The 25,474-nt window shown below is 52.2% G+C and overlaps 1 protein-coding gene and 1 long non-coding RNA gene across 14 annotated transcripts in view; one reads left to right on the top strand and one right to left on the bottom strand.

Annotated features, from left to right (window-relative positions):
- The window catches only part of LOC117202559 (uncharacterized), a 16,065-nt gene extending 10,523 nt beyond the window's left edge, over positions 1–5,542 (bottom strand). Inside the window, exon 1 of the long non-coding RNA XR_004485007.2 lies at positions 3,693–5,542. This is a non-coding gene — a long non-coding RNA (uncharacterized LOC117202559). The remainder of the gene's footprint in view (positions 1–3,692) is intronic.
- On the top strand, positions 5,353–25,474 carry DNAJB12 (DnaJ heat shock protein family (Hsp40) member B12). Of its 13 annotated transcripts, none has more exons than XM_012534210.3 (9): positions 5,353–5,744; positions 13,604–13,784; positions 14,993–15,138; positions 17,337–17,522; positions 17,642–17,721; positions 19,902–20,011; positions 21,501–21,673; positions 22,331–22,428; positions 23,605–25,474. In XM_012534210.3, the coding sequence occupies exons 1-9, from the start codon at positions 5,612–5,614 to the stop codon at positions 23,632–23,634; spliced, it is 1,137 nt and encodes a 378-aa protein (XP_012389664.1). In that variant the 5' UTR covers positions 5,353–5,611; the 3' UTR covers positions 23,635–25,474. The 13 variants fall into 13 exon arrangements, 8 of the variants coding, with proteins under 8 accessions (XP_012389664.1, XP_033290037.1, XP_049553267.1 ...); XM_033434146.2 differs by having other exon boundaries at positions 5,533–5,744; positions 24,724–25,474; XM_049697309.1 differs by having other exon boundaries at positions 5,534–5,744; positions 22,331–22,475; positions 24,724–25,474.

Genomic DNA, 25,474 nt, shown 5'->3' with positions numbered 1-25,474 from the left:
TTTTAAGCAGGAAAATGACATAATGAGCTTTGCATTTTGGAATGATGACTTTGCCTGCAAGGCTACAGATGGATTGGAGTGGGATCCAGGTTGGAGACTGCTATAATAATCCAGTTAACAGATGCTGGAAGCCTGGATTAGGGGAATGGCTGCAGAGTTGGAGAGGTGCTAACAGATTTGGAGATTTGGAAGATGTTCAGATCACGCCTGAGGGGTAAGCGTGGGGCATATAAATTGGAGGATGGTAAGGGAGAGGAAAGAATTCAGCATGAAACCTAAATTTGTTTGGGTAACTGGGTGTGTGAGAGTGCTTTTCGGGGGTAGGGAGGCTGAGAGAACCAGGTTTGGGTGGAGAATGATGAGGCAGTTTTTTGATATGGTGCCTGAGAGATATTCCAGTAGAAATACCTAGTAGGTAGGTAGATATGAGTCTGGACCCAGGAAAGAGGTCTAGGGAATCTCCTAAAAACCTGGGTTCTCCCAATTTCAAGGCCAACCATGAACCCATGAGGTCTGAATCAGTGTCCTAATACCAGCTCCATCTCTTCCCCAAGAGAAGCCGGGAATAGAGACCATCAAAGAGAAAGGAATTTGAATCAAAGAACCCATACTTGGGATGTCCCTGAAACAGACATGTTTGGGAGAAAGGACTTCAAGTGCCCTGTGCCCTTATCCTCCAGCTTCTGGCCCTCCCTAGATGTGAGGTCTCCTCCCTCTTTAGGGAGAAATAGGGAGCAAGGGACTGAAGTGGAGATCCAGAGATGCTATGGAGACATCTTCATGTGTTCATTCAACAAATAATTTATTGAAGCTAAAATTGAAAATTCAATTACCTATCAGTCATTCACACTCTTGGGTGAATTTTCATCATCTTCAATGTGAGGTTTAGGTTTGTCTCTCTTTTTTTTTTTAAATAGGTGAACATTCACATGTTTCCAAAATCAAACTTACATTAAAAAAGTATACATTGGAAAGCCTCATGCCCAACCATTCCCACAGCTGTATTCCATTGTGTTCCATAGTTTAATCAGTAAGGGTCGTTTTTTTGGAGAGAGATTTTGGAGCCTGGAGCTCTCTGAAAGGAAGGCCTTGGTGGATAGGCATTTGGAGGCAGCAGGGGACACTGCGGAGTCAGCAAGCAAAAGAGCAAAGGACAGGAAGTGGGGGACATTCCACTGACTTGGTAATTCTTCCTGGAGCCTTAGGAAGGAATTTATCCCTCTGGCTAGCTCAGGAAAACTCTGGATAAAGTGTTTGGGGAGAGAAAAACCTGTCTCTGGGATTCATTTATTCTATTCATTTAACAAATATGTATTGAGCCCCTATTCGGTGTCAGGCCTTGTGCTCAGACTGTGGGGAGCATAAGGGCAAGATCTCCATCCTGGTTTAGCTGGAGACAGGATGTAAACAGACTCACAAGCAAAGGGCGCCAACTGTGCAGAGCGGTGAAGGTGGGTGTCCATGGAGGAGCCAAGCGAAGTGCTATGGGAATTCACGCAGGGAGAGCTCTTGGAGGAGTTGGCCCTTTCTCAGCCTCAGACCCAGGCTCAGATGTCATCTCCCCCAGGAAACCTTTCCAATTCTACACACACAAGTAACAGCTCCCTCTTCTGAGCCTCTTCAAGCTTACACTCAATCCCACTGTTGTACTTACCACACTGTCTTCTAATTCTTTTAATATCTCCCCTACTAGACTGAAAGCTCCCTGATGTCGGGTCCTGTCCTTTATTCTCGGTGCATCCCTGAATCCCTAAAACTCTGCACAGTGCCTGGCTTTCAGTGTAGACATCTGTTAAATTTATTCCATCTCTCCACAGAGGAGATATAGAGTTTAAGCTGAGCCCTGAAGAACTAGTTAGATTTGGACAGGTGTAAAAGATAATTAAGGAGGACAGGCAGATGGATGGGGGGTGGGAGAAGGGGGTGAAATGTATCTTAAGAGTGATGGGGAGGGGACCATAGGAGATTTAAAGCATGTTAAGGTCAGACTGAATTCTTAGTGTCCCTGGAGGAGAGGAATCTGGAGGCTGGTGGTCACCTAATACAGCACAAGGTTTTTTTCAGCTCTAGGAGCAAAATGAGGAGAAGCTGAGATTCATTGGGAGAATCATTTTCCCAGTGACTTCACCTGGATTTCTATGAAGGCAATTAAGGATGTTATCTCTCTTTTTAGGCCTCATCCTCCCACCCATGCCATGATTCCAGCTAGTCAGGATAGAAATTTCTAATTTTTTCCTTAGATCAACATCATGACATCTTGATTTCAAGAACTATCGAGGAGAAACTGTAACTTCAGGTCACCCCTGGCATACCAGTTCCATTTTCAAACAACATCTATAGACCAAGGGCCATAATGTTTAACATGAACTGAGCAGGAATGTGACTCTCTTCCTGGCCTTTGGACGGAGAAGGAACCACAGAAAGTCAAATTGCCTCTGGACAAAAAGGACACCCGGTTTGAGATCTTTAAGAAAGGTAGGGAGTGATAACATGGAAGAAGCTGGTTAGACCAGCATTCAGGCTGAATTTATAATCCCTTCTGAAACAACACAGCCTTTCTGAATTGAAACAGTTCTGTGAAACGAGGCAGGAAGAGGTCCTACCACGCACGCACACACTCCGCCGCCTCTCCAGACCCTGCCGACCAAGCCAAATTATGGACTATGGACTCAAAATTGATACACCTTGTGGGAAAGGAGAGGAGGGCTTACAAGCCAGTAGCTGAGCAATCACAGTCCAGTTCCTTAACACAACAAATTACAGGCCTTTTACACAGGAGCACCCTTCTCACAAAGTGATGTGCCTGTTGCCAGCCTGACAAGGGGGGTGCCTCGTGACACTCAGGAGATGGAAGAGATACTTAGCAAGAGAGGGGACTACCTAGCAGTCCCGGTCAACAAACCTCAGAGAGGCTATTTGAAAGGTGCCCCAGTGTTTATCCTTTAACACATATGAAGGACCGATCAATTTGTGGAGACCTTAACTTTCTCTAAGCGTAGGGCTGTCTTATTAAGGAGACGCTGATTTCTTCACACCAGGATACTCTTTACAGCCCAGCTTGGAGTTTTCATTGGGAAGAGAACAGTGGGAATGGAAAGAAAGGTTGGATGTGAAGAAATTTCCAAGGGTGAACCTGTAGCCAAGGAGGCCATGACCTTGCTTCTTACTACACTGAGCAAATAAAAGCTATCTGAAAAGAACTTCCTTGTGTTCCCACTTCCAGATCTGCCAGCTGGCCCACAGTATACCTAGCCACACTCCTGAAAATCAATGAGTTGTCCATGCCACTATCTAAAGCCATGCCATCACCATGCCCGGTATGCCACCTCCTCTGTCCCTATAATTGTCTCCTCTCTTTCCTTTTACCAAAATTTCTCACCCAATTAAATAATTCCTATCACAGAATGCTATAATATATCCCATCTTAAAAAACAAAAACTTCCCCACAGTCTTCCTCACATTCCCCATCCATTTCTTCCTTACACTCACTCTCTGAAATTCCTTCCTGTCAGGCTCTCACTGCTTATCATCCGCTGAGAGCAGTCCTGTCAAGGTCACCACCGACCTCCACCTTGTAAAATCCACTGGTCATTTCTCAGTCCTCACAAGTGCTTGTCCTCCCACAGGGTTTACCAGAGTTTGGCCCCTCCCTCCCACTTGAAACATTTGTTAAGTGAAAGTAATTTTCTTACCTTGCCGAGCTGCTTCTTCATTCCCCCTTCCTGGATGCTCCTGTTCCAGACCTCTAAATATGAAACTGGCAAAGGGCTCAGTAACCAGACCTCTCCTCTTCCCTACCTACACTTGCTTCCTTGGGGCATTTAGTCCCACGGCTTTAAATACTATTTATATTTCTTTGTCCACCTAGCCTCGAAGATTTAAATGTCATTTATATATAGTGATAATTTCCAAAATTATATTTCCAGGCCCATCCTCTTCCTTACACCCTACTTACATACAAATTCCTACTCTACATCTCCACTTGACTCCAAAAGGCATCACGAACTTAACACACCCTAAATCAGACATTTAATATTCCTCCTACCAAACTGCTCCTCTCACAATCTTCCCCCAGCTTCGGTAAATGGAAACTGTTCTTCCACTTACTCAGGGCAAAATCTTGGAATCATCCTTGACTCCTTTCTTTCTCTCACATCCCACATCCAATCCATCGGCAAAATCATTTTGATTGTCTTCAAAATATATCCAGAATTTGACTACTTCTTGCCACCTCCACCATCACCTTTATCCAAATTACTATTAATTCTCACCAGGATTATAGTAGTAGCCCCCGAACTTTCACCTGTAGTAAAACTCTTATCAAATCTCGCTGGGAAGGCCATATAAGGACTGAAAAATGACTGATGGGGACTTCCCTGGTGGTCCAGTTGTTAAGACTCCTCACTCCCAATGCAGAGGGTTTGATCCCTGGTCAGGGAACTAGATCCCACATGCTGCAACTAAAGATCCAGCATGCCGCAACTAAGACCCAGCGCAGCCAAAAATAAGTTGTTTTTTTTTAAAGAGAGAGAAATGACTGATGGATTTGCCGAAGTGGGTCACTGGTAACGTTGATAAGACTGCTTTCACTGGATTGATCGGTAGGCATAAAAGCCTGACAGAACTGGATTCCACTCTACAGTGGAATCCTACATGCTCCTGTTGATCTGTAATAACTCACCAAGAAAATTTCCCTTTCAGAGCCCTTCTATTTGCTCTTCCTTCTGCCTGGACCACCTTTCTTCCAGGTAGTCACATCTGGAATACCTGCTTTCTCTCTCTCTCTCTCCTGAATTCAGATTTCTATTAAAATGACAGCTTCTGAGAGAAGATTTCTCCTATCAGGCTGTTTAAAATAGCACCATCCACTCTCAGTCCCTTTATTTCTTTATCTTTTCTTTTTCTCTTCATAGCATTTATTAATTTTTTTTTTTTTTTTTTTTTTTTTTTGCGTTACGCGGGCTTCTCACTGTTGCAGCCTCTCCCGTTGCAGAGCACAGGCTCCGGACGCGCAGGCTCAGCGGCCGTGGCTCACGGGCCTAGCCGCTCCATGGCATGTGGGATTTTCCTGGACCGGGCCATGAAGCCGTGTTCCTTGCATCGGCAGGCGGACTCTCAACCGCTGCGCCACCAGGGAAGCGCCAATCACTGTTTGGATATCTCTCTTTATTGGACGTCTCCCCACCCCACTACACACACTAGAATGTAAGCTCCATGAGGGCAGGGGCTTTGTTTTGTTCACCTACGGCATACCTAGCCAGGCAAATAGTGGGTACTCAATAAATATCTGTTGAATGAATAAATAAGAGACATTCGTCTCAAACGCACAGAGTTACTACCAAGAACGCGCAAGCATACAAAACTTTAAGACCTCCGAATATGCCCCCTTGGACTCCAGGAATGTGGTCTTGCACCCTTAGCGCCTCACTTTGACGTCCCCCTCTTAGAAGACATACGGTAGCGCCTCCGCCCTCGCTCAAATCTCGGAAAAGGCGGGGCGGAGGGTTTATGTCATCACCCTGCGACCGCCTGCCCCGCGACGCGCCGGGTGCTGGCTCAGCCTTTCGCTCTCCCGGCCTCCCCCTCCCTGGTTCCGCGCTCTGGTTCCGCCATGGAATCCAACAAGGATGAAGCCGAGCGCTGTATTAGCATCGCCCTCAAGGCCATCCAGAGCAACCAGCCTGACCGGGCGCTCCGCTTCCTGGAGAAGGCGCAGCGGCTGTACCCGACGCCGCGAGTTCGCGGTGAGTGTGAGGTGCCGGAGACACGGAGGGGACATTAGAACTGATGGGGGGAATACGGGAACGGACCGACAGGAGCAGTTGGAGGAGGGGGAGGGGTGGCGAGGCGCGGCTACGCCTGCGCACTGAGACGCGCGGTGGCCGCCGGGAGGTGTAGTCTTTGGCTCCCACGCCTCTCCGGGATGCCGGACACCTGATGACAGGGGCGACAGCGACTTCAGATTTCCAGGTGCTTGCAGAACGCTCTGAGATTTGGAGTTCCCAAGAATGAGAGGCGCTGGCAGACGGGGCGAAAGGAACTTACGTGGAAGAGAAACCGAAACTACTTTTCCCAAGGGGCCTTTCGGTGGCCCAAGGCCAGTTGCCGGCCTGAGAAATATTATAGTTCAGGAAAATAAAGATAACTCCTCTGAAGGAGAGAATGAGTTCTATAGAGGGAAAGAGGACTTCCGACCTTCGGACGGCCTGAAAAGGCATCTCCATATCTTCACTCCCTCGCACGTCTCCGGGCGAGGGCCAGGGACCACCCTCCCCAAACTAGAGCCTGCCTTTTTCACATTCCACACACCACCTTGGAGCGTCTGTCCTGAGACCGGGCTCTTCACTCCCTCCTGGAGACTGTTCTCCCGCTTGCGAGACTCAGAGCGATGGCCTTACCCTCCCCCACCCACCCTCGCCCCCAAGAGTCCATCAATGGCCGGCCATACGGACGGCTGGACAGCCACAGGCTGCTAAGCGGCCCTAGACTGTTTCCAAACCAGAGAGGGAATAGTGAGGTTGTCTCTACTACTGATCACCTTCCTCTACCCAGGAACCCTTTTTTTCTTTAACCTAAGTCTTCTTTGGAGTTTTTCTTCATACACGCTGGAGGGGAGAAAGAAGTTGTCCATTAAACATACAGAGTTTGCGCCTGCAATAACCACTTAGTAAAGTGGCGTGTAGCAGGTACTCAGAAGACCCGGGTTCTCATCCTAACTGCTACCATGTGATCTTTCTGAGCTTGGGTTTCCTCAACTGGAAAATTAGAGGGTTGGCACAGATAATGTGAATAACAATCATACCCATAGTGCTTTTCAGTTTAGAGAGCTCTTTCAGTGCATTTTCTCTCTTGAGCCTGCCCTATCAGGGAGGCAGAGCAAAGATCATTATCTTTGTTCTATAGATGAGGAAATACCTCAGAGGCCAGGGACTTACCCGGATTACACAGCTAGAAATTGGAAAGTTCTGTGACTCTCTGCATGTTTAGTAAAGGAATGAAGTGAAACTGAACAGCAGCAGTCAGCCTTCCAACCCTTCTTACCTGCGTTATGCAATTGAGAAAGGGTAATAGTGGTGGAAGAGGCAGCCTGGAATGCCTGAATTTTTCTCCCTCCTGATTCTGCGGGTTGATCTTTGGCCTGTTTGCCTTAGAGAGAGTTTCAGTCTGTATTTTCCAGGACTCCTGAGGTAACCTGCTCAAGGAACTTTTCTGTGAAATCACACTCTGTAAAAGGGGAGCCCTCTATATGGGGCAGGGGGGGCTTCCAGCTCTCAACGTTCTGACTCTGATACTTCAAGGGTTCAGAAACAGGCAGCCAAGAAAGGATGGTAACAACATGGCCTGTGGAGCTCTTCTGTCAGCAAGCCCCCTCGTCCAGTTCAGGTGCTTGGATGGGTGTCCTTCCTGGGGCACAAGTACTGGAATTTGCTCAGGCAGAAGAGCGACCTGCTGCATATTTGTCATATTCATGTTATTCTAAAAAGAGTATATGGCTCGTGATTCTCTGTGAACTTCACCTTGTGCCATCTGCAGCCCTGCACTGAGCTGACAAGGATGTGGGGGTAATTTGGGCTTGAGATGGGGAAAGCTTGGTTAAAAAATATTAGGTAGTTGTCTACACTTGATGTTTAAAGTTTGAACTCATTCCGGATATGCATTTAATGCAAAGACTTCTTTCTTTTCTTTCATTTGTAAAGTCTCTGCTTGTTGCTAAGTGGTAATAACAAGATTGGTAAGACGTGATTGTTCACCTTAAGGAGTTTCCAATTTAGTGAAGGAGACAGAGTTACAGAAAACGTAATATTGCAAACCATAAAACAAGAGCTGTGATTAAACAAAAATTAAGCACAGTGTTAGATGCTGAGAACTTAAAGATGGATGTGAAAAATCCGGTCCCTTCCCTCCATGAGTTCAGTCTGCTGAGGTGGAGGGGAGTATGGGGGCCGGGGGCGGTGTGGAGGATACACTATAAGCAGTATCATGACGGGGACGTAAAATAATTGTAGATCACAGCAAGGGAAGGCTTCAGGGAGTAGGATGGGAGGCCGCATTTGAACTGCACTTTGGAGGAAGGTAGGAGACTTGAGAAGGGCATACGGGGGAAAAAGACATGGAGGCTGCAAGTTGTAAGAGGTGTGGGGGAAGGGATTGAGTTTAACAAGATGTGGAGGCTGTGGCGGTAGTAATTTGAGTGCAGAGATGACTATGGTTGGAAAATAGGATGGAGCCAGATGGTGGGAATTCTTTCCTGCCATGCCAGGATATTTTCACTTTTTTCTGTAGTTAATGGAAAAACTACTGAAGTTTTTGATAGCAGGAGGAAGATAAGGGTACTGTTCTTAAAAAGAGAACAGCATAGGGGCTTCCCTGGTGGCGCAGTGGTTAAGAATCTGCCTGCCAACGCAGGGGACACGTGTTCGAGCCCTGCTCCGGGAAAATCCCACATGCCACAGAGCAGCTAAGCCGTGCACCACAACTACTGAGCCTGTGCTCTAGAACCCGCAAGCCACAACTCCTGAGCCTGCGTGCCACAACTACTGAAGCCCGTGTGCCTAGAGCACGTGCTCCGCAGCAAGAGAAGCCATGACAATGAGACGCCCGCCTACTGCAACAAAGAGTAGCCCCTGCTCACCACAACTAGAAAAGCCCACACAAAGCAACAAAGACCCAACAGCCAAAAATAAAAAACAAACAAATAAATAAATTTATTTTAAAAAAAAATAGAGAACAGCATAAAGGGTTAATGAGTGGGAAGAGAGACTCAAGGCAGAAACCTGTTGGGAGACACTTGCCTTGTGTGGGTTAGGAGTTACGAGGGCCTGAGATAAGGCAGCATGGATCAGGATAAAGTCACTGGAGGAAAAGTACCGAGCCTTCTGTGAGAGAAGGATGCTGAGGAGAAATAGGGACTCAGAATTCAAGCCTGTGTGACCAGGAAGAAACCAAGGCTGAAGAACATGGGTGGGAAGAGATGGGCAGAGTGCAAGGTGCCTGTGGGATGTTCCAAAGAAGCTGTCAGCTTGGAGCTCAGGAGAGGGCTCCCGATTCCAGGTGAAAGTCTGCTGTCATCAGCTGGATGGAGCTCATTGGAGTTGTGCCTGGCTGAGGTCACTGTGGGAAAGTGTGAAGCGTGTAGCAGAGGCTGCTGCAGGCACAACCATTGCCACATCTGCCCTTAGGCAATAGGCAGAGACAGAGGAAGCAGGAGAGTGAGCTAGAGCAACAGCAGGAAGAGGCAGTCCCAGGAGAGGGCAGTGGCCAGGGAGCCACGGAGCCATGTGTCAGGGAGGCTGTGAGCAGCACTGTCAGTTGCTGCAGAGGCCACGTGGGAAAAGGGCAGGTCGAGAAATGAAGGGGAGAGGGGCAATAGCATGGGGGAAGATTGGTCTTGGAGAAGTGGAAGGACAGGTGGAGGGCTGGGGTGAGAGGAGGCTCAGAGAAACCTCAAAGGGTCAGGGGACCTCACAGTGAAAGGATGTGAGGGGACTTGAAACTCTGCCACAGGAGGTGGGGTGGGGAGGCACCGAGGGCTGGACAGGTGTAGCAGGGCCCTGAGCTGGGAAGTCACAGGGCAGGAGGCCAGTCTGTCCCTTTCTGAGAGTTTCTATCCAGCCCCTGCAGCCTGGTAGCCCTTGGCTTCACTGCAGGCAATGATGGAAGGCACTGTGTTTTCCAGGGAGCTGATGAGAACATCTGCAGACCTCAGTTTCCCCAGCGTACAAAGTGAGGGTTAGCCATGGAGGACAGCTCGGCTGCCTCAGATTCAGTGGAAGCACCTGGCACAGAGACTGACACAGTTCAGAATGAGTAGCTGGTAATACTGTGATCTGGGCTGATGAACTGGCCAGCCATGGGAGCAGGCTGGCCAGGGAGGTAAGGGATCCCAAGGTGGGGCACTGGGGAACTCAGGGCTTCGGAAGGTAAAGTCTCAGCACTCAGCAGGCTTTGGACCTAGTTGTAACCGTGAGATGTCAGGCCGTCCCAGACTCCAGGTCCATGCCAAAGGCTGCCCAAGGTTCTATGCAATGGCTGGCTCTGGGGTCCAGGCTAAGTCAGGAAGGCCAGCGCACGGGAGAAGGGAGGATTGGTAGCTGAGAGAGTTTGGCATTCAGGGTCCAGGAATGAGGGATGTACCAGGGCTGGCAAGGTCCAGGGTGGGGCTGTCTGTCGAAGGACTGAGCGCACCCCCCATTGTGCGATCAGTCCTTCCATTTACCTTATTTCATAGAATCTTACTAACCCCCCTGAACAACTCTGTGAGGGCAGGGACTGTGTCTTCACTGAAGAATTAGATAACTTGACAAGGCCATGTGGCTAATTAGCAAAGGCCCCAGACTGTCCAGCCCCACTCCCAGGCTCTTTCCCTAATCCAGCCTCCCTCTCCTCACTTAGCTTGGGCACTGCAGGTACATGGAGACACCTGGAGATGAAGTCACAGTAACAGATGACACAGTGTTTGTTGGGCATTGTGCTCAGTTCTTTGTAAGCATTCACTCATTTACTGATTTACTCTTGCAAGTTTCTTGAGGAAGATAGTTTTACATGGAGAAGCTAAGTTAACTTGTCCAAGGTGACTCTGATAGCAAGTGGCAGGCCAGGTTTGAAGCGGGCAGTCTGACTCTCCAGTCTGGGTTTGAGGAGGGGCCTCCCCTAGTAGCTTTGGCCGTAGAAATGCTCTCACATCTACCTGAGCTGCTACTGCTCCCACCCCAGCTTTGGTCTCTTCCACCAATTTCCCTTCTTTTTTTTTTTTTTTTTTTTCCCTTCTTTTTAAATGTCTGCCAGCTTTACTGGGAAGCGGCAGAGTCAGGATTTGAACCCAGTCATGTCTGTCTAACTCTATCGCCACATTAAGCTATTCTGTCTCCTACTCTTTTGTTACTTTGCCTGTCAGCCACTGTGCCATGAAGGATGTAACAGTGAGACAGGATGAGGCGGTCACATTCGGGGCCTAGCAGAGGGGATGTCCAGGCCACAAGAGAGACAATTGTCGACAACCAGAAATCTTGAACTGCCACCTCAAATAGGAACGTTCTGTGTGACCCAGAGCACATCCATTCCCCTTTGGGCTCTCTTTCTGCAGTGTAGGGAAATTAGAGGGGCTGATTCCGTGTAACTGCCTAAAAAGCTTCCAGACTCTTCCCTGAAAGGTACTGGAGAGAGTCCATCCCATCTCCTGGCTGCTGCTCCTGTGCATCTACAGCAACGGAATGGCTGGTCACGTTGTCCTTAGGGCATCAGCCTGGACCACTGGGGCTTCCAGAGAAATCGAAATAAACAGCTTCTTTAAAAGCCCTAGGAAACCAGCAAACCAGCTCCTCCCTCAGTGCCATCTTGATCAGCATCGCTTTACCTGTTGGTTTCTTCCTTTGCCATTTCCTTGGTGCCTGGCATAGACCTGGAGCCTGGGACGGCCTGACGTCTCACGGTTACAACTGGGTCCAAAGCCAGCTGGGTGCTGAGACTTCGCCTTCCTAAGACTTGCAGCTCCCCAGCGCCCACACCTTGGGTCCCCTCACCTCCCTGGCCAGCCAGTTCATCAGCCCAGGTCACAGTATTATCAGCCCCTCATTTCGAACTTTTACTCTATGTCAGTCTTTGTGCCAGGTGCTTATACACATCTCATTTCATCCTTATCTACTGTGAGGAAAGCGAGACTCAGAGCAATTTCACAGATCAGCCAGGGTCAGTGTTAGGAAGTGGCTGAGCTGAGATTTGAAACCTGGGTCTTTGTGAATGAACTTCTCTCTTGGAACAGCTGTGCTGGAAGGGGCTCCCCCTGCCAGGCTCGTGTGTTCTGGGATAGCAACGTAGTCAAGAGCATCGTTTCAGGAGCTGGACATCCTGGAATTTAAGTGCTGCTACTCATCTTGTATAGCCACAGGCAAGGTGATCAAACGCAGCTCCTCCCTTACAACAGGGATGGCAGTAATAATACCCAGCTCTAAAGTCACTATCAAGATTAAATGGGTGTGGGCTTCCCTGGTGGTGCAGTGGTTGAGAGTCCGCCTGCCGATGCAGGGGACACGGGTTCGTGCCGCAGTCTGGGAAGATCCCACATGCTGCGGAGCGGCTGGGCCCATGAGCCATGACTGCTGACCCATGACCGCTGAGCCCGCACGTCCGGAACCTGTGCTTCGCAACGGGAGAGGCCACAACAGTGAGAGGCCCGTGTACTGCAAAAAAAAAAAAAAAAAAAAGATTAAATGGGTGAATACATGCAGAGCACCGTGTCCAGGCCTGCTGACTCAGTGAGCACTCATCACTCTCTCCTCTCTGAGTGCCTTCTCAGGCTTTGCTACAGGGGCCTCTCCACCCCATCATGCAGGGCAGGCTCACCTGTCAGCCTCTGTATTGGGATTTCCCAGCTGCTGACTCAGTGAGGACACGTGAATTTACAGCGGTGGCTCAGGACACAGTGGTCCACTTGAGCCCCAGTGCTCTGCTCTCAGCGAGCCCTGCTCCAGGCTTTGGGTGAGACCCACATGCGTCACAGTAGAGAGTGTCTGACACCCAGCACGGTGCCTGGAGCCCCACAAGCACCTGGCACATTTGAGAAGGAAGCTGATGACCATCCAGACTGTGCTGCCATCCTTCCTCTGCCCAGAGGTGTCCTGGGTCCCTGCAGTGGTCCAGATGCCTGGTTTCCCAGGGCGCTGTACCCTAGGCATGACTAGGGGGCTCAGAGCTGGTTTTGTACCTGTAATAAATGGGCACAGGGGACTCCTGCCAGAGATATAGGCCTTTCCTCATTGAGTCAGCAGGCACCAAGGACTTGGGTTTGAATAACTGTGACCCTCTCTGAGGATGACAGCTAAGGCCCTGTATAGACTATGAACATTGAAGTAGGACATTTGATGTGGCCAGCCATTTGGAAAAGGTGAGCAATAGCAAGCAGTGAGCACAGCAGATGTTAGTCCTGAGTCTCACACCACCCCTGGCCCTCTGGGGCAGAATCACTGCCCCCCCATTCCTCTCCATGGCTAAGGGAGAGGAAGCCTTCTCCAGGAAGCCTTCCGACCAATCCCAGCTGACTCAGATGGTCCTGCTAAGTGGAATCCCCATTACAGAGTACTTTGCCCATCTTCTCACTCAATGGAAGGTGGCTATTAAACACATTACTTTGGGATTTTAAAAACCTAAAGCGTTAATGGTTTATTTTTATGCTGAGTTTAAAAATGATCTATACCCGGGCTTCCCTGGTGGTTGAGAGTCTGCCTGCTGATGCAGGGGACACGGGTTCGTGCCCCGGTCCAGGAAGATCCCACATACCACGGAGCAGCTGGGCCCGTGAGCCATGGCCGCTGATCCTGCACGTCCGGAGCCTGTGCTCCACAACGGGAGAGGCCACAACGGTGAGAGGCCCGCGTACCGCAAAAAAAAAAAAAGATCTATACCCTAAGAACTGTGGATCCTAAGAGAGCAGGCAACTATCCTGTTAGCCCTCCACAGGCCCAAGTCAGGGAAGGAGCGAGCTTCGTTGGGAAAAAGACTGGGTGGGATGTGGGGGTCCCGGGATCTCCCAGGGCCAGGCAGTCCCTCAGCCATTGCACATGGCCTTGCTGGAGGAGGAGCCCTGAATAGTTTCCTTGCTTTTGCACAGCACTGATCGAGTCCCTCAACCAGAAACCACAGTCGGCCAGCGACCAACCACAACCCACAGAGGCAACCCAGGCGATCCATAGGAAAGCAGGTGGGGCCGGCACCCCCTCGGCCAACGGTGAAGCCGGAGGAGGAGAGAGCACCAAAGGCTACACTGCCGAACAAGTAGCGGCCGTGAAAAGGTAGAGGGCTGGGCGGCAGGCAGGGGCCAGAGCCTGGTGTGTTGGGACATTTTCAACTCTAGAGAAGGCTTCCTGCAGCCTGTCATCCACTTCACCTCGGAGGGTCTTAAGGCTGGAGGCGGTTCAAGAAGCCGAGCTCACCAGACCCTCTCCTTGTTTCCCACAAGGCTCTGGAGTGCCGTCGTCAGGGCTCCACTGTTCCTCCCGCCAAGACAACCCACAGCAGAGGCTGGAAATGCTGACGCTGCCGGCTTCCTCTGCCACTGGCCAGCAGGTCTTGGGCCTCGTTACACAGCCCTGTTTGTCAGAGATGAGGCCTGGTCTCCCCTCCAGATACTCCCACAACCCACACTCCTGCCCCCAACAAAGGCCCTTTCAGATCAGAGTCTGTGTTGGGTAGAGTGGAGACAGGAGACGGTTATCCCTCCGAGGCTTGGGCCGACCCTGCGCAGAGCAGCTCAATACCAGGCTGAGACGGTCCAGCCAAGGCTTCTCAGGCGTAGCTACTCCTCCCATTTCTCCTGAGGCCTCCCTACCAGCCAGCCTCGGGAATCCCTCTTCAGTCATTCCCACATGGTCCTGGCTGCTACTGAAGACATTGGCAGGCTTCAGGCCTGGGGTTCAGCCTCTGTGTGACCCAGCGTGACTATAGTTTGCCATAAAAGCATTTGCCAATTTTACATCTTTCTGACCAGACAGGATTTTGACCAGACAAGCCCATGGGTTATAAGCAATAGAAACTGATTGTGGGCCAAGAGTCAGGGGTTCTCCAGGGAGCCCAGGAATAAGAATTAGTGGAAGAGAAACAGCGTCTCTTCAGGGCCCTGAGATGGGGTGAACAGACACCTACCGTGTCTGGCCTCTCTGTTACCCCCTCAGACTCGGATAGCCAGGAGAGTAGAGCTGGCAGAGCCTGGCACACACCTGCCCTTGGGCAGAAGCCCCTGATGGACGGACACTGACAGTCCTGTGGTTGCCTGCAGTGAGGGTGCTGTTAGCTCAGGGAAATGGTTCCTGGCCTGGCAAAAACAGCGACTGTCCCCTCTTAAATCCTGAGTGTATTCTTGCTGTCTCTACTGGGCCTGTCCTGCTGGTCCCCAAGCCTGCTCAGAGCTGTGCACCCACACTGCTCTTTCCTCGCCCGCCACACCTCCCCTACGTGTTTCTCCACGTAGAGGTCCCCCACCAAGCTCCACTCCCTTCTCTAGGGTCAAGCAATGTAAAGATTACTACGAGATCCTGGGGGTGAGCAGAGGGGCCTCAGATGAGGACCTGAAGAAGGCCTACCGCAGACTGGCCCTCAAGTTCCACCCTGACAAGAACCGCGCGCCTGGCGCCACTGAAGCTTTCAAAGGTGAGCCGGCCCTGGTTCCCTAGTGTTTGGGTGTTCTGATCACCTGTCCTTGGGAGGGAGGTAGGGAAGGAGGGAGGGGGGGGAAGGGAGGGGGGAGGAGGGAGGGAGGGAGGGAGGGAAGGAGGGGGGGAGGGAGGGAAGGAGGGAAGGAGGGAGGGAGGGAGGGAAGGAGGGAGGGAGGGAGGAAAGGGGTGAGGGAGGGAAGGAGGGAGGGAGGGAGGGAAGGAGGGAGGGAGGGAGGAAAGGAGGGAGGGAGGGAGGGAGGGAGGGAGGGAGAAGGGGCTTTTCCAGGAAATGGCCTTGGGAAGTGGCTCAGGTCCTCCCAGCTCAGGAGCTGCTTCCTGGGAAGAAGGTCCTAGTAGCCGCCTCCAGCCACATGGTCTGTCAGAGCAGAGATGGCGCCGCTCCTCCCTCTCGTTGCCCCTCAATCCCCGGGTGTTACAAGCCGGGAGCTGAGGCGAGAGAGGCCAGGTGTCTTCTCCAAGGTCACATGGTGATTGAGGGGCAGAAGCAGGCCTCCTGACTCACCCGTGTTCACGTCCTCATCCTGGGATCTTGGTAATAGTTTCCCTGTGCTGAGAAACTAGGTGGCCCTGAGTCAGAGCTTGGTGGCCTCCTCAGCACCAGCAGCCATGGCCAACCCACCCCGGCCTCTTTACACACACACACCCTCCCTCTCACACCACACACAGCCTAGGGCCTGCCCTGGGGGGACGTGAAAGTCTCTCTGGCCTCAGGGCCTGTTGGTTCTGGGGTGGGTGCTTCAGTTCTGGCTGAAATGATAAGCTGCCCTTTAATCATTTATATTTTCACTGAACAAATCAGGCACATGTGCGGGCTCTGTGCCAGCACTGAGTTGCTGGGCGCTGCAGTTCCACAGACATCTCTTCTCTCACACCCACCTTGTCCTCCGTGGGACCTTCAGGATCTTAGGCTCACTCCCTCTGGGCGATGGCGTGGTGACTAGCCCTGTCTGGCCCAAGCAGGGTGCTGTGCAGTACGGGGGCTGGGACCACAGCCAGATGGGGAGTCTGTGGCAGAGCAGACCCCAAGACCCAGCGTGCCGTCTCACAGCGCTGCCCCAGGTGCTCCATTGCAGGCTGCTTGGGGTTGGTCCCCAGTGAGGCAGTCTGCAGGCATCTTCCCCCACTGCTGGTCCGCCAGCCCCAGGGGAAGAAGGAGAATGGGACTGGGGAGGCAGGGTAGCTGTGGTTAATGTTTCTCCAGCCCTGACCTCTGCCTGCAGCCCTGCACTACAGGCACTGAGAGACCACACCTGGCCTCGGGGCCTGTCACAATGGGAAGAGGAGGAACATTCTCCTTATTCTCAGGGGTTGCAGGTTGTGAAGAGATGCAGCTTTGACCTCCTCCTTTGAGAGAGTGGGCCGCTGGCGAAGGAGCAAGAGACGAAGGAGGGCTCGGAGCTGGGGCCTTCGGGGCACAGGCCTCCCACCTCGGGGGCTCTAATGGGGAGGCCCCTGGGCTGGGCCAAGGAAGAGCAGCTGGGACCTGGACCCCAGGGAAGACAGGGCTCGCCCTGCCACACCGCCAACAGTGGTGAGCCGGGGGACGTGGCCCCTCCTGGGAGTTCCTGCTGCTCTCCAGTTTACAGCAGCACACCACATGTTTGTGCAGCCCTCATGTCGTGCTATGACTTCAAGATTACATACCCTCCAGAAAGGGGGTGCCCCATCCCACTGGACACCCCAAGAGAGAGTGATGAGGTGGGGGCATTTTGGTGGTTTTCATAAAGTCAGAGAGCCGACTTGAAGCAAGACACACCTGGGTTTGATTCCTGGCTCTGCAGCATCAGACCTGCGTGAGCTGACACTACACCTCTCTGAGCCTCAGTTTTCTCATTGGTAAAATGGAGATGGGCTGTTAGGAGTAAGAAAGATAATGCCCATAAAGGGCCTGGCGTGTAGAAAAAATCGGACCATCATCGCGAGGTGGAGAGCAAGGAGCCTGAGCATTAATCCTCCACCCGGCCCAGGCTGCCCGCATTCACGTAGAGGTATTCCTGCATGTCCCCCACCCGCCCCCTCTTGCTCAACAGCCAGACTTCCCGCTGGCCCCTAGGACTCCTGCTTCCTAGAGCAGCACTTGAGTACCTGAAGGAAGTGAGTGCTTGGCTGCCACGGGCGCCTCCAGCCGCACCCCCAGCATCCTCGGGCCTGACCTTTCTACCTCCTTTCTAGCCATTGGCACAGCATACGCAGTACTTAGCAACCCAGAGAAAAGGAAGCAGTATGACCAGTTCGGCGATGACAAGAGCCAGGCAGCCCGGCACGGCCATGGGCACGGGGACTTCCACCGCGGCTTTGAAGCTGACATCTCCCCTGAAGACCTCTTCAACATGTTCTTTGGAGGTGGCTTCCCATCTAGTAAGTCCCCCCGCTGTCCCCACAGCCAGGCCTCCCTGGTGGTGATGGTGGGAGACTGGATGCCAGCCTCTCCCGTTCCCAGCAGCCCCACTCCTGACTCAGTCCCTCTGACCCTCCAGGTAACGTCCATGTCTATAGCAACGGCCGCATGCGCTACACGTACCATCAAAGGCAGGACCGCAGGGAGAACCAGGGTGATGTGAGTGAGGAGAGCGCTGGGGAGGGGATGGGGAGGGTGCCCGGTGACACCCGAGGGGATGGGCCCTGGGCTGGGGAGTGATACCCCTCGCTGACACTCTGCGGCAGCAGTGCCCCCAGAACTTAAGCCAGGAAGCCATCTTGGCCCCCCCGTGCCATCCTGCTGAGGGACACCAGAGGGAACCATACTGCCCAGCACCCACGGCCAGAGTGGGGGTTTCATGGCCTCTGCTGGGGAACGTAATGCAGAAATTTCTCTACCTGCAGGCAGGTTCCAGTGTGAATGGCCTTTGTGAGGTCCATTTGTTCTTTTGGGGTTTTTTCCTTTTTTTAAGATTTAATTTTATTCATTTTTGGCTGCATTGGGTCTTTGTTGCTGTGCACAGGCTTTCTCTAGTTGCTGCGAGCGGGGGCTACTCTTCGTTGCGGCGTGCGGGCTTCTCATTGCGGTGGCTTCTCTTGTTGCAGAGCACGGGCCCTAGGTACGGGGGCTTCAGTAGTTGTGGCACACCAGCTCTAGAGCGCAGGCTCAGTGGCTGTGGTGCACGGGCTTAGCTGCTCTGCGGCATGTGGGATCTTCCGGGACCAGGGTGTGAACCCATGTTCCCTGCATTGACGGCGTATTCTTAACCACTGCACCACGAGGGAAGTCCCGGTCAATTTGGTTAAGTTCTAAGTGACATTTTCCAAGCAACGGAAAGTTAAACTTAATGATAGAATTGAAAGCATGACAACATAGGGCTGGCTCTTCTTGCTTCTTTTCAGCACTCTTTAAAAATGTATACAGGGACTTCCCTGGTGGTACAGTGGTTAAGAGTCTGCCTGCCAGTGCAGGGGACACGGGTTCAATCTCTGGTCCAGGAAGATCCCACATGCCACAAGGCAACTAAGCCCGTGCGCCACAATTACTGAGCCTGTGCTCTAGAGCCCGCGAGCCACAACTACTGAGCCCGTGTGCCACAACTACTGAAGCCCACGCACCTAGAGCCCGTGCTCCGCAACAAGAGAAGCCACCGCAATGAGAAGCCTATGCACCGCAACAAAGAGTAGCCCCTGCTCGCCACAACTAGAAAAAGCCCGTGCCCAGCAACAAAGACCCAATGCAGCCAATAAATAAATAAATAAATAAATAACAGCAAAGAGTAGCCCCTGCTCGCCACAACTAGGAAAAGCCTGTGCCCAGCAACGAAGACCCAACGCAGCCAATAAATAAATAAATAAAATTTATTAGAAAAAATGTATACAAAACTATAACAAGACAGTGCATCAAACATATTTTGAATGCCACAGATTATAAGACCAGCTGGCTGACTAAAATTAAAGCAGTTAGCTAAGATTAAAATACTGTGGACAGTTGCAGAATATTTAAAATTATGCCAGGCAGAGGGATTCTCTTTTGCTCTGATAACGTGGCCTTCTGTTTTTATCCATGTTTTAAACTTTTATTTTGTGTGTATTTAACACACAGAAGAGTTTTTTAAATCACAGATTATCACACAGTGAACAAATTTTTTTATTTATAATTTCTTAACTGGCAGTTTTTAAATTGGTAATATAGTCATATGGTTCAGAATTCAGAAGGGTGTATAAAGGGAAGGTCTCCCTCCAGCCCTGCCTCCCAAGTGTCTGGAGGCAGACACTTTTTTTGTTTGTTTGTTTTTTGTTTTTTGTTTTTTTTGCGGTACGCGAGCCTTTCAGTGTTGTGGCCTCTCCCGTTGCGGAGCACAGGCTCCGGAAGCGCAGGCTCAGCGGCCATGGCTCACGGGCCCAGCCGCTCCGCAGTATGTGGGATCTTCCCGGACCGGGGCACGAACCGTGTCCCCTGCATCGGCAGGCAGACTCTCAACCACTGCGCCACCAGGGAAGCCCTGGAGGCAGACACTTTTGTTCGCTTTTTTTTTTGGTATTCTCTCACAAGTAAATACGTGTACCCACCTCCCACCCCAGCATTTAACCCCAGTTGCTGCTTTGTTTTTATCTGGGGAAACTGGCAGGTAGAGGAGTTTCTGTATTTTGGGGACCCGTGGGAGGGAAAGGGAGGGAGCGGCGTCATGGCCTATCTGCATGGCAGCTGGCTGCCACCACCTGGACTCCATTGTGCTGGGGGAGCTGGAGGCGTTTGCCGCCAGCGTTGCCCCCCACCCAGGTCCAGCTTGGGTGACCGTTGGCTCTTCCCTCCAGGGTGGGCTGGGGGTGTTTGTCCAGCTGATGCCCATCCTCATCCTGATCCTCGTGTCAGCTCTCAGCCAGCTCATGGTTTCCAGTCCACCCTACAGCCTCAGCCTGAGACCGTGAGTACCTGCAGCTGGGGTGAGGCCGGGATGGTGGGTAGACAGGGGCCTTTGAGTCTCAGCCCCCATCAGGGGCCTTCCTTCCCATCCTCGTCCTGCAGGTTCTTGATCAAAATGCAGAAAGATGATTAGAATCCAGACTTTCCCTGTTAAGCTGAGGTTCTTGATCTTGTAAGGATCATAGTCCCCTAAGAAAATGCAATGAAACCTGCAGATCTTTTCCCTAGAACACTGCACATACACCTGGTTTGCATATGATTTCACAGGCTGCATGACACTCTCCCGATCTTACCTGCAAGCCTTGAAATAAGAACCGCTTCTCTTCCATTCTGGTTGGGGGCCCTGGGGCCATGGGAAGAACAGGGGCTCTAGAGTCAGAGCAAGGGTGGCTTTGAATCCCAGCTCCTCTACTAACTAAGCAGCTGTGTGACCCTGGAGTAGTTACATAACTTCTCTGAGCCCTGGTTTCCCCATTTATAAAATGGGAAGAATAATAACATCTACCTGCTTATGAAAAATAAATGAGTAATACACATAAAGTGCCAGGCTCATTAGAAATGCTTGACAACATTTGTTGAATGACTATATGGTCTCAACCACCGATAGTGAACTTGGGCAAGTTATTTGCCCTTTTAAAGCGTCAGCTCCCCTCATTTATTTCCAGCACCTGGCCCAGGATCTGATACAGAGCTGGTGCTCAGCTTCTATTGCTGGAAGCCCTCTGCTCCCATCTAGTGGCCTGGCTCTGCCTGGGAGCCTGGCAGGATCCCTCTCAGCCAGCAGGGAGCAGAGTCGGTCCACTGGACCCACACCAGCAGGCACAGGCGCTCTGTGGCCTGATGCCAGCCTTTTTCTCTGCAGCCCGAGAGCTGAGAGGCAAGAATGGGCAGACAGGGGCTGTTCTCACCAGAGCACTAACTCCTGTCTGCATGTTGAGGCTCTTCCCTGAGCCTGCAGAGCCTGCAGTTGGAGCTGGAAGATAGAATCCAAGAGATGGAAGGATACAACTCCTTGGAATCCTTCCTGTCATTTTGTTCCTAAGACTCTTCACTCTATACTGGGAGCTCCTGGATACACAGGCAGGCCCTTAGCAACGATTGGCTTAGGGGATGAATGAGGGAATGGAGGCACAGGGAGCTCAGGTCACACAGCTCGTTAGAGGTGGAGCCTGTGTTCGCTCCGGGTTCCCTCCTTCCCTGACCAGGCCCTCCCAGAGAGGGGCTTCTCCACAGAAGCCCCAGCAGCGGTGTGGTAAGCAGAGAGCCTGAGGAAGGCCTTGCCATAGTCTGTGCCGCTCATACGGGAGGGACCCCCTGCCTTTTCTCCACACCCTCATTTGGGTAGCGTGGAGTTCCTGCTCTAGTTTGGGAAGGAAGCAGCTGCTCCTGTGGCCTGTGTGGCGCCTCCTGTTGGGAGCCCCACTCATCCCTAGAGCTGCCCTGGGCCTGGGGACCCAAGCCCACTTTGTGCCTGGTCTGTTTCTGGACAGGTCGGTGGGCCACGTCCACAGGCGAGTCACTGACCACCTGAACGTCGTTTACTACGTGGCAGACACGTTCTCTGAGGAGTACACAGGCTCCAGCCTCAAAATGGTTGAACGGAATGTGGAAGACGATTATATTGCCAATCTCCGAAACAACTGTTGGAAGGAGAAGCAGCAAAGTGAGTGTGTGTGTGTGTGTGCGTGCGTGAGAGAGAGAGAGAGAGAGTGTGTGTATGTGTGTGTGAGAGAGAGAGAGAGAGAGAGAGTGTGTGTGTGTGTGTGTGTGTGTGTGTGTGTGTGTTTGGGGGCACAAAGCTTGAGAGCAGGGAAGGAAAAAGCCCTGCTCCCCCAGTGATCTGTGGGCGCAGCACCTGGCACTGCCCTGCGCCAGCCATGTCCTAGCCAAGAACCGGCCTCCACCCCTGTGTTTCCCTGGGGCTGGGAGCCAGGAGCCACCTGGAGATGTCCTCCAGCTTCCGGTAAATCACTGCAATCAGCCTGTTGTTTGGCTGCCGCAGGTAAGTATGTAGAGAGAGATTGGAACATTTCTCCTCCCCACCCACCGATTGGGCATCTGGATCTATCCATGGGACCCTGGGGCCGTCTCACCAGAATAACAGGTTCTCTCTTTGGCTGGCCTCACCTATACTCTGTAGAAAGGGGCCTCTATTCTGCTCCCAAGGTGGGACCATATTTCCTTCTCCAGGGTCTACCCTAAGGGAAGCCAGCTCTGCCCCAGCTCCTGGGCCTGTAACTACCTTTCCCCTCCCGAAAAGGCCAAGCAGGCATCGTAGCAGCCTTAGAGGTTGCCCTAACCCTGCCACATTGCTTTGCAGAGGAAGGCTTGCTGTACCGGGCCCGCTACTTTGGCGACGCAGACATGTACCACAAAGCACAGAAGATGGGCACCCCGAGCTGTAACCGACTGTCAGAGGTGCAGGCCTCCCTGCATGGATAGTCCTGGGCCCGCCTGCCACCGAGGTCCAAGTATGAGCCAGGGCCTCCTCTGCCCTGCAACTCCTGGCAGCTCTGGCCTTGGTCATGAGGCAGAGGAGGGTGGGAGGAGGGAGGGAGGGAGCCTGTGATCGTGGCACGGTTTCCCTGTCCCCAGCCTGGCCTCCAGCCTGCAGAGTTGGGACAGCTCTGGGGTGTGCTGGGAAACTGCAGTTTTAGTGCCCTTCAGTGCTCCTCCACAGCACCCTACCCTGCTTGCTGACTCTGGAGCTGTGGGGTGCCCAAGGCTGCTGCTGAGGGCCACTCATGCCTCCTTGGTCTACTTCAGCCATCCAGTCCCCCATGGCCCTTTCCCAAGTGCAGCAGACTATTATCTGTGCCCTGGGATTTAGGCTGCCGAGTATTACTGGGCCCCCGAAAGCCCCCCCGACACTCCCCTGCTGACACCAGGATGAACCACGTGGGAACGGGTGGGCCGAGAGCCCTTCCTCTTCCCCTGTCCTTCCAGGCAGGAGGAAATGGAACAAGGTGGTTGGGCAGCCAGACAGCGCCCCCGGGGGGGAGCCGACAGGCTGGGAGCAGGAGGGGCGCGTGCCCCCAGACTGGTCCTTGTCTGGTGGGGTCAGAGGCACTCTTAACGCCACTGCACCTGGAAGCCGCAGGCATCCGGCCCGCCCAGGCCTCTCACCTGTGGTCAGAAGAAGGGAACAGAAGGTCATGAGTTCAGGGTCGAAGGAACAGAGAACCCTTAGCACAGAATGAGTGGGGAAAAAAGGTGCTGGTCGCAGGCTCCCCGCCTCCTTTACCCCTGTGTGTGGATAGCAGGCTCTGTTCCCAGCATTTGCCAGAGGGGACAGCTTGGACCAAGTCCAGAGGAGTGTGGGCAGAGCCGCTAATGGTTCTTTTTTGTGTTGGTCCGCTTGCCCACCCCCTCCTCTGCCTGTGTCCCCTCAGCAGGGATCCAGCTACAGACTCTGCTTAGAGGCCGTTTGCTGGTGCCTCTGGGAGAGAGAAACAGGCTGCAGGAGGGCGACGGGGCAGGGGCTGAGGTGGGCGGCGCCGGACAGGGCCGAGGAGTTGGCTTGTTAGTGTGGGCTGAGCTGGAGGCTCTGGGGCACGTAACTGCCAAGCTAACTGTTACCACTCTCCTCCCCAGACTATGAAATCCCTGGAGAATTTGTGGTGACATGCACTGAGCCAAGGTGACGAACTGTATATTTAAGGAAAGACAAAAAAAGAAAAAAAATTAAAATGGAATTGGAGGCCGGACGCTGCACAACTGCCCTCTCTCTCACCCAGTAACTGCAGAAAGCTGTTAGGACAGACAGGAAAACCTGACATGGGGCTGCTTCCCTTCCTCCCAGGGCTGGCAGAAGCTCAGGCTTCTCATCGGCTCTCTCCTAGGATACAGAAACCATGACAACGAAAGTAGAATGTAAAACTTGCAGCAAATGTCTGTAGGAAGGGCTGGGGAGGGGGCACCCAACTGCCTTTCTTCCCCCCTCCCAGGAGCTACCACCAGTCACCTCAGTGGAGGTAATCAGAGGTGTTGGCCAAGGATAGAGAGGAGGAGGAAAGAGAACTCTGTAGAATGTAATTTATAGATGCGTGTATATGTATGTATCTATTTATATGTAAATAACACATATAAAGATATAGAGATATATAGAGATATAGTCTACTTTTTAAACTATGCAGGGATTTGGTTGTTGAGTTGATTTCTTCCCTGTTTTAGAAAACAAAGCCTGTTTGGGGAAGGCAGCCTGGTCCTTCAAAGGCTAGACATTAGCCGTAGCTGACAGCATGAGGAAAGTTGGGCCACAGCTTTTAACGTTCCCCTCAACCCCAGCCTGTTTTTGATGGCAGCAGTAATCATGATAGCATAAATCTACAGAGAACTTGGAAGGTTGCCAGCTGTATGGTTAAACTGGAGGGGAGCAGGCTGCGGGGGAAGAAAGGACTCCTGGGGCCAGATGCCAGGTCAGTATTGAGTCATGGTAGAGGCCCCAGATGGCCTGTGGGGATGAGACCACCCACCGCAAGTTTGGCCAGCTCAGGTGGGCGCTTTGTTTTGTCCTGGTGCCCGGGACCCCCCTGCCCCCACTGCCACTGAGAGCAGCAGTGTTGGAGAGGGGAGCCAGGTTCTGCCTGACCACCTCCCCGCTTAGTCCCTATGTGAGTTTTGCCTTATAGGTGCCCCAGGGCACAGCCCCATTGTTGCTACTGGTTTTTCCTAAGCCATGTACCAAGGACTCCAGAAGGCTTTTCCTCCCAGAGTCAACCACGTGGGGCCCAGGACGCTGGGGCAGAAGCCGACTCCTGAAGAAAGTCCATGACCGTGGGCGCCTCTGTCTCTACCCTCCGTGGACATGATGCCACCCGGCCTTCTCTTGCACGTTGGATAAAGGATGCACCTGAACCAGAAGGGTTTTCTTATGGTCACCCTCAAATGAGGATTTTTCTCCAAACAGCAGTTGCTGCCAGGGCAAGGGAGGGAGGTTTTATTTATTCCCACAGTTTATACTGGGCCTTTTGGAATTACCGTTTTTCCCAAATTTTCCTCTGGTGGTGGGTGTGTCATTGAGCCTGCCATCCTCCAAAGCCTTACTACCCCAAGCTGCCAGCCAGGAGGGGATCACTACCCTCCCAGAGCTTTTCTTCGCTCTTTTTATAAAAGTCCCCCAACAAATAGGATTCTTGCTGGGAAAAGGAGCTTGGTTGAGGAGAAATGTCAAATACGGTTTTTAAACAAGGTCCTGCCCTGTGATGAAGCGCCCTTCCCCGCCCGGCCCCCCCCCCCGCCCCCGCCCAAAGAGATGCTCAGAACTGGATGTGGGTGAGAGCGCCCTGCCCGTGGTGGCCCTGGTGCTCGGCTCCCACCACCCCAACCCTCTGGTCTCAGTAGATGTCCCTAGACGGGCTGAGCCATGTGCAATAAGAACATAGATCCTAATGGATCCACTGAGAAGCTGTATTTCTTGAAATAGAATTCTGAAATTGTATATAAATATATGTTTATTATGTGA

Source organism: Orcinus orca, chromosome 14, assembly GCF_937001465.1.
Source record: "Orcinus orca chromosome 14, mOrcOrc1.1, whole genome shotgun sequence".
In the NCBI taxonomy this organism is placed as follows: domain Eukaryota; kingdom Metazoa; phylum Chordata; class Mammalia; order Artiodactyla; family Delphinidae; genus Orcinus; species Orcinus orca.
The sequence above is the reverse complement of the archived record's forward strand: the minus strand, read 5'-3'. Positions and strand labels throughout refer to the sequence as shown.

Coding starts and splice junctions, on each gene's coding strand:
- DNAJB12 (XM_033434146.2), top strand. CDS start 5,612: ATGGAATCCAACAAGGATGAAGCCGAGCGCTGTATTAGCATCGCCCTC. Junction 15,139..17,336: donor CGCCACTGAAGCTTTCAAAG/GTGAGCCGGCCC, acceptor CCTCCTTTCTAG/CCATTGGCACAGCATACGCA. Junction 22,429..24,723: donor GCTGTAACCGACTGTCAGAG/GTGCAGGCCTCC, acceptor TTTTCCTCCCAG/AGTCAACCACGTGGGGCCCA.